The 12,491-nt window shown below is 34.5% G+C and overlaps 2 protein-coding genes and 1 long non-coding RNA gene across 8 annotated transcripts in view; 1 reads left to right on the top strand and 2 right to left on the bottom strand.

The window, feature by feature from the left end:
- Positions 1,455–1,855, bottom strand: LOC110266159. The gene is made up of 2 exons (XR_002353162.1): positions 1,718–1,855; positions 1,455–1,491 (listed from the first exon to the last, which is right to left on the bottom strand). It is a non-coding gene; the product is annotated as an uncharacterized LOC110266159 (long non-coding RNA).
- LOC107611794 (F-box/kelch-repeat protein At3g23880-like) lies at positions 4,742–6,250 on the bottom strand. The gene is made up of 2 exons (XM_021110217.1): positions 5,214–6,250; positions 4,742–5,029 (listed from the first exon to the last, which is right to left on the bottom strand). Exons 1-2 carry the CDS (start codon positions 6,189–6,191, stop codon positions 4,919–4,921), a joined length of 1,089 nt encoding a protein of 362 aa, XP_020965876.1. The 5' UTR covers positions 6,192–6,250; the 3' UTR covers positions 4,742–4,918.
- Positions 7,275–12,491, top strand: part of LOC107612056 — a 9,637-nt gene continuing 4,420 nt past the window's right edge. Inside the window, exons 1-15 of one of the 6 annotated variants that reach the window (XM_016313892.2) lie at positions 7,275–7,493; positions 7,649–7,841; positions 7,955–8,076; positions 8,192–8,308; positions 8,632–8,778; positions 8,871–8,961; positions 9,088–9,236; positions 9,321–9,475; positions 9,824–9,945; positions 10,169–10,260; positions 10,390–10,633; positions 10,735–10,798; positions 11,437–11,585; positions 11,710–11,780; positions 11,874–12,044. In XM_016313892.2, coding sequence (XP_016169378.1) covers positions 7,395–7,493; positions 7,649–7,841; positions 7,955–8,076; positions 8,192–8,308; positions 8,632–8,778; positions 8,871–8,961; positions 9,088–9,236; positions 9,321–9,475; positions 9,824–9,945; positions 10,169–10,260; positions 10,390–10,633; positions 10,735–10,798; positions 11,437–11,585; positions 11,710–11,780; positions 11,874–12,044 — 1,986 coding nt within the window. In that variant the 5' untranslated portion in view covers positions 7,275–7,394. Of the gene's footprint in view, positions 7,494–7,648; positions 7,842–7,954; positions 8,077–8,191; positions 8,309–8,600; positions 8,779–8,870; positions 9,237–9,320; positions 9,476–9,823; positions 9,946–10,168; positions 10,261–10,389; positions 10,634–10,734; positions 10,799–11,436; positions 11,586–11,709; positions 11,781–11,873; positions 12,045–12,491 lie in introns of those variants that run through there. The other 5 variants (XM_016313893.2, XM_016313889.2, XM_016313890.2 and 2 more) reach the window with 5 other exon arrangements.

Consider the following 12,491-nt stretch of genomic DNA (forward strand, 5'->3'; position numbering starts at 1 on the left):
AGATAAATTACATTTTGACGGCATCAGCATCAAATCAAATCACAAAGTGTGGCACTAACACATTGAACAAGTGAAACAAGTAAGTACTAAGTAGTACTTGCACTTGTTTAGCCCACAAAATGTAGTTGAATGCAATATCGAAAATAAGGATTGCAATTAACACCGTAAGATAATTTGAGCATACCTTACCAACTAGCATTGAGACCAATCCAAGAAGTAAATACTCCAACTCTGTGAAGTTCTGCCAAGTACCATGATTTTCTTCTTCAATATCACACAAACTATATTTACATACACACACCAGAATAGAAAACTAATAATAACCAAAATCATTCTTACAGCGGAAAGTATCCAAATTTTAAATCCACTGCTTAAAACTAATCTAACACATTAATCTGACTGGATCAACATGTATACATCAATTCTTAAACAAAAAGAGTGATAAGAAGTTTGAAAATGGAAAGAGTAGGATTACCTCGTAGAGTTTGAGGAGAACAACAATGCCGAGAGAGAGTGTGAGCCAGAACGATGTGTACAAGAGAAAGAAGTGTTCTCCCCGTCGTTTTCTTTCGTTCGGTGACTGCCACAAACTCAAAGAACAAGAAGATGACGATGAATCTTTCGTAAACAGAGAAAAGAGAGAGTGTGTATCAGATTAAATTATTAGGATTATTAGAGATTGAGATGGGAAAGCAATGAATGATTAATATAAAAACCAATGCATGACTAAACAATGATCCTAATAATAAACAATTAGTAAATTGGTTTGTTCATAGCATACATTGGAAATAGCCAGTGTCTCCAGGTATGCGATAAAATAAGAAAGAGCAAGAATCCATGATGGGAAAGTATAAGATGCACGCAGAATAACGGTGAAAAAATAATGTGTCCAGAAATAATTCCCAACATAACTGAAGAGTACGGTCCAATAAATCTATAGTACATTTCATAAGAACTATTCTTTTTCTTTCTCTTTTTTTTTTTCTTTTTCATTTTCAGGGTACACATACAATTAAAATAAGTAAAATCTGTATCATGGAACAAATAGATCTGAATATTCAAATAAAAGGAAACAGCCAAGTGCAAGGCCCTATATCAAGAAATGAGAACTTCTATCCAAGTCATCTCCCATTTCTTTTCTACATCTAGACTTGGAAGGTAAGAAATCAAGGGTACTAAGAAGCTCTACACACTTGAAACTTCTCATCTGGAGGAAGTCATTTTGTTTCAATAAAAAAAATGCCCTAAACGTAACAAATTTAAACAGTTGTTGGGGTCACACCTCCTTAAATCTGTCTTAGTATTATGGATTCAAACTTGTTTCCGTTAAGTAACAAATACAAGACTAATGAAAAGTTCACAGTAAAAAAAACGTTATTATTAAACTAATGGCACAAGAGTCTCAACAAGTGCAGCACAACATCGGTAAAGATTTCAAAAAACACTTGCCTTAACCCAATAGCGATCCTTCCAATGCAAGTTTCTATCAGCCTGCAAAATTTTATATTATGGAAAACAAAATCACTCCACAATCATAAACTGTATCAGCCGGAAGATAAATTACATCTTGGATGCATCAGTATCAAATCAAATCACAAAGTGTGGCACTAACACACTAAACAAGTGAAACATGCACTTGTTTAGCCCACAAAATGAAGTTGAATGCAATATCCAAAATAAGGATTGCAATTAACACTATAAGATAATTTGAGTATACCTTACCAACTAGCAGCATTGGTATCAAGAATGAAGGAACAGCTGAGACCAATCCAAGAAGCAAATACTCCAACTCTGTGAAGTTCTGCCAAGTACCATGGTTTTCTTCCTCAATATCACACAAACTATATTTACTATATTTATATACACATACACCAGAATAGAAAAATAATAATAACCAAAATCATTCTTACAACGGAAAGTATCCAAATTTCAAATTCACTGCTTAAAACTCATCTAACACATTAATCTGACTGGATCAACATGTAATTCTATGATGCACAGACATTGACACTGACACGGGACACGCCGACACGTAAATTTTAAAATCTTGCATGACACGGGGACACGTATACATATAAAATATAAAGTATCTTTTAGATAAATTGTAATGATATTTTGATATTTTATTGATATTAAAATATACATTAAAATTTTTAATTATTTTTAATGTCTTATTTTAATTATATCAAGTATTTAAAATATTTTTTGTTTTAATAAATAATAAAATTGATCTTTTCAAATATTTTTTAAAATATATAAGTTATAATTTATTGATATAGAATTATAGATTATATATTTATGTTTCTCTTATTTGAGCCAGCTCGTGAGTTTTTTGTGAGCCGAGCTTGAGCTTAAGAAATAAGCTCGATTGTTAATGAGTCGAGCCGTGAGCCAAACTCAATTTTCATGAGCCGAGCTTGAGCTTGGTCTAGCTTGACTCAGCTCGACTCACTTCCAGCCCTACTGACACGTGATGGTATTTATGCGTGACCAGGTGTGTTCAGAGAATAATTTTTTATTTTTTATTAAGATACGGTTGAATTTAACAAACACGCGTGTCGGACGAGTGTCGGTGAGTGTCGTGTCCGAAATATGTTCGACAAGCGGACACGACAACTCAACGAAATGTCCGTGCTTCATATATGACTAAACTCAAGTCTTTAATTGTTATTAGTGAAGTGGGCGTTTTTGGACATAATGAAGTGGGCTTTTTTGGGCATATTCAGATTCAGCTACCTTGGAGCGGAATGCGCAGGATAATAACATGGAGGAGGTGAGTTTTGAGGAGGTGAGAGATGACGAGTGAGGAGTAATGACTAATGAGTAATGAGGCATAAGGTTTCTTCTAGATTTGTCTAATAAAAAACAAAATTAAATTCTAATAAATAATATTCTTTCTAAATAACTTTTTTTTTTAAATCCATCTAAAATTTTTATATTTATAATTAATCATTAATAATAAAAATAAAAATGAATTATTTTTATCTTAAAAGATCACGTTGTCATCCTAAAAAAGAGAGAGGCCAATTTAATAGTTCACCCTATTCTTCAAGGTGTCCTGTTGCCGAATATGAGTTGCTAAACGTACCAAAAAGGAACCAAAACTCTATTATTTTCAAATGCAAAGTAATGTACCGAATATGAGTTGTCATGATTATTTTTTCCAATCTTAATTATAATTAGTTACGTCTTCTAATGCCAATGAATAGTAACTGATGGAAAGTGTGTATTTCAATGGGGAAGGATAAACTCTTTGGCAATGGAAATTGGTGATGCAGAAAGATTTGGTATGATACTGAATAAAATGATCATCTTAAGCTACCATACATTGTAAACCCTGAATTGGATTGCGTATGATCCTAGTAGTATTATGGAAGATGATTATTATTGTGAGTGGTTTGGTCTTTCCTTCGACTTGGAAACACAGTTGTATCGGAATGTATTTGGTGAATGTTTGGATTTACGTTTGTTTGTGAAACTGAAGTTTGAATGAAAGTGATTTTGTAGAATTGATTTTAGATAGAAGTGAGTTAATGCTAACATGATTTATGTTTGGCAATTTTATATTAAAATTAATTTTGATAAAATAAATATTGTTTGGATAATATTAGTTAAAATCACTTCTAAATAAATAATTAATTAATTACGAAAAAAATTATAATATTAAATTATAATATTATTTTTTAAGTATATTTAATTTTTTTATATTTTTTAGTATTTTTTATATAATATTTTTTTATAGTACTCTATTTTAATATATTATAATTTTTTATTATTATAATAAAAATTAATATTTATTTATTAAATTAAAAATAATATATAAAATAATATATTTTAGTACTCTTTTTAAGTATTTTTAATAATCTTATTTTTATTATTATTTTAGGTTCTAATTTTTTAAAAGTTATATTTTTATTATTATTTATAATTAATTTTTTATTTAATTTATCATTTTTAATAGGAACAATAATATATATTATAAAAAATTAAAATAGTAAACAGTGCACAAAAATTAGAATAATTGGATCAGAAATAATAATACATATTATAAAAAATTAGAATAATAAATAGTGCACAAGAATAAGAATAATAAATTTTACAATGTCAAACAAAAAGATATTCTATAATTTTTTTAGTACTCTTAGTATTCTTTTATTTAGTATTATTTTGAATGATAAAATTTTATTATTTATGACTCTATTGTTATATATGATCAATTTTTTATTTATTTTGTCTTTTTTAATAAAATTAATAATTTATATTATAATAAAATTACAATAAAAAAATTAAAATATGAAAAAAATATTAAAAGTGATAAAAAAAATTATGGAGAAAACCAACAATGACCAACAACAAACCTAAACATAAGTTGAGTGAACGCAGAAGTTATAATTTATAATTTGTTGCTTCAAGTGAACGGGTTTTTTGGATGCAAAATCACCACTTTTGCGTTCAGAAAATAAAAGTTGCCAAACATCAAAGAACAACGTTCAATGAACTTAAACGCACTTCTATCTTCTCCAACGTGGTTGTCAAACACACCCTTGATCTCCCATGCTTATCAGTCTAAAATCTAAATAAATAACTTATTTATTTAATTACCATAAAATGAATGAATATTGCAATATATTTATTTAAAGTAAAAATTTAGGTGTAGTCAACTTTACATGAAGTTAATAATTAAGAACTATTAAATAATTTAATTAATTTGACTAAATTTTCATCTAACGAGTCTCAATTATTAACTTTAAATAAAATTGAGTTTTCACCTTTACTTAATTATTCCAGCAAGCTTGGGAGATGAACTAGAATACATTTCAATTCAACCATAAGTAATACAAGAAACAAAACTAAAAAACTAAATTCTTATAGACTAACTATCCCTTTCGCCAAAAGGACTCCACATTAATTATTAGTTTTAAGACCGCAATAATCCGTTGCAAGATCCCCGGATGACTTGGATGATTCTGGAGATATGAAGAGCAATGCATGAGTTGACGGTGATGCGTAGCGAATTCAGGGATGGAGCCTGAAGGTGAATAATGTGATGGTGAGACCAAGCTCTCATGGCAAAGGAATATAGTTATCCAACGGTACCAGTGAGGCACCTGAGAAACTAGTTGGTTTTCACGTAAATTATACACAAGAAATTTGGAATCAAATTCTTCTAGTGCCAAAATATTATGATCTTCTGAGATATACAGGGGTGCTACCTTAAAACATGGCGAGATCGTTTCAGATGGGATTTCGAACAATTTAATCCAAGACTCTTCAACTCCATGCTCTTTCATTATCCAGAGAGTGCAAATAATTGGCTCATGCCGAGTGCGATAACAAACAGAAAGACGGTTATTGTGGACTTGCAAGCGAGGCATGTAGGTGAAGTTAGAGTGCATACTAATCATGGGCAGACACAATCGACCAAACAACTCCGTTTCCAAGTCGAAGGTAAGAACGAACCACTCCAATTCATAACAATCTATAGTAGGATGATACGCAATCCAATTCAGAGTGCCGCTCACAAATATTCCATTCCTTGTGCAAACAAAATCATACGGAAACACCGGATGATCAACAGTTTTCCAAAAAGGATTTGCACCAAAAGTGAAAACTATAGCCCCAGATCTCACCTTGGAATCAGTTATAAGAGACGAGTCAGAACAACCCATAACAAACTTGTACTGGTCATGTAGAGTATCATAGCCAAAGCCACAGAAAACATTGTCTCCACACTCGTGGGAGCACTCGAACGGAACGGATGGGGATACCGAACGGGTACCGGGATTGAAAAGAGTAAGAGTTTCAAAGGGAAAGCCTTGAGACAAGCAGAGCAATCCGTTGCAAGATCCCTCGATGACTATTCCGTCAGCCGGATGTGACTCGAAAGTAGTTGGCTGATGCTGGCGATAAAGAATAAGAGATTGTGAAGAGCAATGCATGATGTCGCCCCTCCGTCCCGCTTCCTTCCAACATAGTAATGGCGGCGGCGGAGTTAGGGTTGAGCATTGAAGGTGGTGCTTGACGAATTCAGGGCTGCAGATTAGGGAGTTCCATGAACGGCATACAATCCTCAGTTGCAGGAGAAGCCTCACTGGAAGCCTCGCCAATATTTCTCTAATCACATCTTCTGGAAGAGTTTCTTCGTATTCAAGGTATTTTCTTCTCTGTCCAAAAAATAAAAGGTGTTTCATTCTCGTAGTAATAAGAGAATAAGGATTTTTTTTTTTGGTGACTAAGTGAATAAGGATTTGCGTCTTAAAAATTAAAATGAGCATCCTAATGAGATTTACACTACGTACGAATTTTGGTGGAAAACTTTGAGTAAGTAAGGACGCGGCAAGATGCCTTGGACCATGGGTGCGACAATAATTTTTTCGATAGGCTATAGGCAAGTCGGCACAGCATCGACAGCTTGACGAGAAAGAAACTTGATGGCGGTGAGTCTGGCTGGTAAGGGAGGGAATGGCGGCGGTGAGGCTGGCTAGCGAGGGAGAGAACGACCATAAGAGAGTTAGAAGTTAATTAAAAAATAATTAAATAATATTAAAAGTTGATAAAAAAATTGAATTTTATTGGACAAATAGCATTTTTCAATTGTTAAAGGATCAAAAGTGAAAATACGATTTTTAATAGAGTAATTTAGGATGAATTTTTTTCACCCTCTATGGACAAAAAATGTAACATTGTTCACGGTATTCATAATTTCAGTTGTTTATTTAGCGGAATTAAATTTTAAATTAATATTTTTTTTAGATGTAAACTTCATTTAAATACCAAAAAAATAATAAAAGTCAATATTTTCAATTATTTTATTTTTCTTTTTCTTTAAAAACGAATTAAAACAAGTTTTTTTACTATCCAAAACCCTTAATTTCTCTAGATGTCTATGGATGAAAAAAATTGTAGCCTTCAACGTGCTACTAGTGAAAACACAATCTACAAAGAGTTTATCGAATTTTTACAAGAACACTACTTATTAATTCTTACTTGTCTTTCTCTAAAAATGAGATAATTTTCTCCTCTGCTATACCTCTCCACTTTTTATATTCCAATTGAGTAGCATTGGCTGCTATATTTAATTTCTAATAACAATATCACTAATCAAAATAACCATCTTTAGTAAATTTTGAAAATTAGAATAACCTGTTAAATTGTAGTTTATCACAAGAACATTTTTAGTCTGACAATTTTTTTTCTCTTGAGATACTTGATAAGGATAATAATATAATAAATTTGTATTTAAAATTTTAAATATTTTGAATATGTAATTCTTTTTCACACCCTTCTATCTTCTTCTTCTGCTTGAATCGTTGGAGAAGCCAAAAAACAAAAACGAAGAACAATAGAAAAGGGAAATAGACAAGAAACAAAGGAAAAGAAAGGGAATAAGAAGCATGGTTTCAACGAGACGCAACAGTGGATCTCTCTCCGCAAAACGACCTTCTTCTTCTTCCGACGACAAACCTCCTTCTCCTTCTTCTAAACGCCAAAAGGTTCGTCTTATTCCCCTCACTTTTTCTTCTAAATTCCAATTCCCCAAACGCATGCCGTATATCCCTTGCTTTTGTTAAAAGTCCCCTTGAAGTTCGTCGTTTTATGGGATTAGGGTTTTTGAAGTTTTTAATTTGGGTAATTTCCTTAATTTCAGGGTGACAGTGGTGGTAGTGGTGGTGCGTCGGAGAAACCGGTGACGGCGGCGGAGGATTCCAAGGAATTGCGTGCTCCAGAGGCCGCTGCCGATCCCGGAGAATGCGGCACTGCTAATGACGCTCAGATCGCCGGCAACGATGGCAAAGCTGATGTCCCGCCAGCCGTACCAGTGGCAGCGCCGATCGCCGATGGTGCGTGCTTCACACTTATGGTTTTTCGGATCAACGTTGTTTTTGTTCATATTAGACAGTGAATGGTTACTTGTCGAGAAAAAAATTGATTTTTTTTTTTAATTGGTTTTTAGGGTCTACGCCAAGTTTGGTGGCTGATAAACCAAAGAGTTCGTTCTCTTCGTGGTTTTATCAGAAGCAAAATCCCAACTCTGAGGGTGTTCCCTGGTGCAGGCTCTTATCCCAGTCTTCACAGGTAATTCAATTGTGATTTTGAGTATTTAATTCAAGTTGCATTTGGACCATTTTTTATTTGAAGTGATAAAGCTTGTTTATTTGGGAATTGGAATGTGATGTTATTATTGCTTCAGAATCCGAATGTTCCTATTTCCACATCGAACTTCACAATTGGTTCCAGTAGAAATTCCAACTTCCCGCTGAAGGATCATACTGCAAGTGGAACTTTGTGCAAGATCAAGCAATCCCAGGTACATATTAGGGCCAATGTAAATTTTCAATGGGGTTTTGGAATTTATATTTGATGTGGTTGTGTGAGGTATGTCATGTCCGGGGTTTTTTTTTGGTTTTTTTTTTGGTTGTTCCTCCATGCACACCCCTCAGAACTTGCTAGTGGATTGTTTTGCCCGATTACTATTTTAGAGACTTCTAAGCACAGTAAATGCTTATCTGTAGTCGTGTGCATGGTTGCGTTGCTTTGTTTCCCCCATTTTCTTGGTTTCCAGTTGCTTGAGGTGAATATCTTAGGAAGTGTATGTGCAGTATGGTTACTGTTGTTTCTGGAAATGACCAGCGTGAGGGGAATGCTGTAGCTGTGCTTGAAAGTACTGGCAGCAAAGGATCTGTGCTAGTAAATGGAACGCTCGTCAAGAAGAGTACCAGCTGTGTGCTTAACTCGGGTGATGAGGTGGTTTTTGGTTTGCTGGGAAATCATGCTTATGTATCCTTTTCAGTTAATTCTAGTTGAATGCCATCCCCATATTTTCCTTTTCCAGTGTGTCTGTGTATTTTCCTTGATTTATTTTGACCTAGGTTTTTCAGCAACTGCATCCTGAAACCGCAGTTAAGGGTGCAGAAGTTCAGAGTGGTGGTGGGAAGTTACTGCAGATTGAAAAGAGAACAGGTGACCCTTCAGCCGTAGCTGGGGCTTCTATTTTGGCTTCTTTGTCTAGCTTTAGGCAGGATCTTACAAGATGGAAGTCTCCATCTCAGTCTGCCAGTAAGCCTCACCAGGGTACTGACGTTTCAGAGAGTGAGCTCGATGGCATGGAAGGCAACTCAACTCCAAATGAAGGGACTGACAAAGCCACTGATACTGGAGCAAGCGACAAGAATTCTCCTATGGATTGCGATCCAGATGATGCAGTCACAGAGGCAGGCAATGTAAAAATCTCTGGGGTGAATGATTTCCTAAGGCCTTTCTTCCGGGTCCTTGCTGGATCTAGTTGTAAACTGAAATTGAGCAAAAGTATCTGTAAACAGGTGTTGGAAGAAAGAAACGGAGCGAGGGATACACAAGCTGCATCATCTTCGGGTACATCTGTGCGCTGTGCAGTTTTTAAAGAAGATCTTCATGCTGCAATACTGGACGGGAAAAACCTAGATGTGTCCTTTGACAACTTCCCATATTATTTGAGGTTAGTTCTCTTGTAATGTAGAAGACTCTACTTTTGAATTTGATACCAAGGATGGTCAATGTCATTTTTTGCTGGCTTCATTCTTTCACTTGGTTGCCGTTTCCACACACGATGTCCGTTGCTAGGACTTGTCATTGGCATAAAACTAGGCATTTTGTTTTGAAGATTTTACTATTTGATAGATTTGTGATTTTCGAAAACAAAATCAATACTGCTTGTCACCCGGGCGTTATGATTTGAGTCTTCCCTGCCTTTCACCTGAACTCATCTTTATAATCTTATCTTTTTCTTATAAAGGATTATTGATTCTTTAACTGCATTTCTGATCATGCTTACCTCTTTTTGCAGTGAGAATACAAAAAATGTCTTGGTTGCAGCTTGCTTTATACACCTGAAAAATAAGGAACATGTAAAGTACACAACAGATTTTACAACCATAAACCCCCGAGTTCTGCTCTCAGGACCTGCAGGTTTGTGGATGTTCCATTGATAATATCCGTTGTCATCCTTTTCTTTTTTTTTTGTGTCTTTGGGTGAAGTGGAGCAGCGTGATCAATTCCTTATTTATCTCTTTACCTTCTCTAAAAAGTTAAGCAATATTATTATTATCACAAAGCGATTGATATTATATAGACGCCTTATTTAACTTTTAACTCTCTATTTCCTTAAATTGCCAATTTCTTTTGTTTGCAGGATCAGAAATATATCAGGAAATGTTGGCAAAAGCACTTGCAAAATATTTTGGAGCTAAATTGCTTATATTTGATAGCCATTTACTTCTGGGTGTAAGAAAAAAGTCCTCTTTGCCGAGTCTATGTTGGGATTATTCCAATCATACCTCCCTTGCAGATTGCCATTGTAGCGTTTCTGGTGTAAATTCTGATAATAAATCTTTGCTGCTTGTGCATTCATAGGGTTTATCTTCCAAGGAAGCTGAGTTGCTCAAAGAGGGATCCAATGCTGAGAAATCATGCATCTGCACTAAACAAAGTCCTACAGCTACAGATGGGGCTCGTAGTATGGATCCATCAACTAGTGAACCTGATACGCCTAGCTCCTCAAATGCACCTACATTTGGCATTGAGTCTCAACCTAAGATGGAAATTGATAGCGCACCTTCTACCTCCGGAGCCTCTAAGAGTGGTACATTTAAGCTGGGTACGTGCTCTCCTTTTTCCCCTAATCTTTCCTATCTAAAAAGGGCCTTAAGCCTTAAATTTATCATAAAAAGTTTGATGTTTTCCATTACAATCCTGCAGGGGATCGGGTAAAATATAGCTTTTCATCTTCTGGTAGCCTTTATCAGACATCTTCAAGGTACAGGTTTGCACTACAACTACAATTACACTGTTTTAAACTGGTTTCTTTGTACAGCTTACAGTTGTATCCTTTTCCCTTTATCAGAATAACTTGAGTTTTCTCATCAATTGGCACCACCTATGCCAGTCCTACTTCTTATATATGATATAGATGTGTAATGGATAAGATAGTACCTCTTTCACCCAAATTGAAAGTTCATATGCACCATGGTTATTGCAATCCAACATGTAATGGTTTCATTTTAATTAAAAGTAATACAAAATTTATGATTGATTGCCATTGTGCTGTAGTAATAATTAGAAATCAGGTAAATTTGCCATTCTTTTGAAGGCCTGGATGTGTGTTAAGGTGACCCATGGTACCTTAGGCTGTTAGGCATCACCCGTGCATAAGTGGTTTCTTTTATATCTGTTTGGGTAGTTGTATAGATGAATGGCAAGGAAATTAAGATTTTGAAATTTTTTATTAACTCAAAATTAACATTTCTTCTATGGAATCCAGATCTAGACAAAGTAATGCAACTTCCACCTCAAATTTTCATTTCTTCCATGGATATTTCCTCCATTTCACTCATACCCAACTAAGTGCTAGTGTTTTTTCTTGTACTTATAAGTTTTCTTGCCAATTGCACCTACCTATAGGGGGCCATCTAATGGAAGTCGGGGGAAGGTTGTCTTACTTTTTGATGATAATCCCTTGTCAAAAATTGGTGTAAGATTTGATAAACCCATAACTGATGGAGTTGATCTTGGAGGTGCCTGTGAGGCTGGTCAAGGATTTTTCTGCAACGGTAACAAGCTGCCTTTTCTATTACTACTGCTACTATTATTATTATTATTTCCAAAATATACTACATTCTACTTTTTATCTTTATCTTGGTTGTGGATTTTGAGGTGGTATTTTCTTTTTTCCAGCAAGTGATCTTCGTTTGGAAAACACTATTGTTGAAGAACTGGACAAATTACTTATTAATACATTGTTTGAGGTTGCCATTTACTCCACTCTTGGTTGTACACAAGAATTTCTTCTCATATATATTGCTTTGGTCTTAAATAAGAACTTGTAATCTTTGTTTCAGGTTGTGAATAGTGAGAGCAGAAGTACGCCTTTCATTTTGTTCATGAAAGACGCAGAGAAGTCTATAGTAGTTAACGGGGATCCATATTACTTTAAAAGTAAGCTTGAAAAGCTTCCTGACAACGTGGTCGTAATAGGTGCACACACGCACACTGACAGCCGAAAGGAGAAGGTAAGAAATGATTTGTTGACACTGACCATTTTCTAATGGTGAAATGAAATGCACATTGAGACATTAGAAACTTCTAATATGTACACACATTGCAGGTAAAAAGGTTATAACAGCCCTTGTCAAGATAATCTGTTTTCAATTTTTATTTACAAACCATTACTTGGTTTAGGTTCTTTGTTCAAAGGATGACTTTATTAGGAGTCCAAAAGTAGGTGCTTTTTTATTTACCTGGTTTCATTTTAGAAACTGGATAGGAGCTTTATGTATTTCATGGTAATGTTCGGTTTTTGCAGTGCTTCGGTATATTTGGTTTGAAAAGAATTCTAGGTTTCTTTTGTCTGATTCCTTTCCCACAAACGATTTTCTTATGGATAGAATTACCTACTTGGCATCCCTTTCGTGCTAAGCTAATGGCTGTTTAAGGGTGTTTCTATAACTGATATTCAA

This window comes from Arachis ipaensis, chromosome B08, assembly GCF_000816755.2.
Source record: "Arachis ipaensis cultivar K30076 chromosome B08, Araip1.1, whole genome shotgun sequence".
NCBI classification, from domain to species: domain Eukaryota; kingdom Viridiplantae; phylum Streptophyta; class Magnoliopsida; order Fabales; family Fabaceae; genus Arachis; species Arachis ipaensis.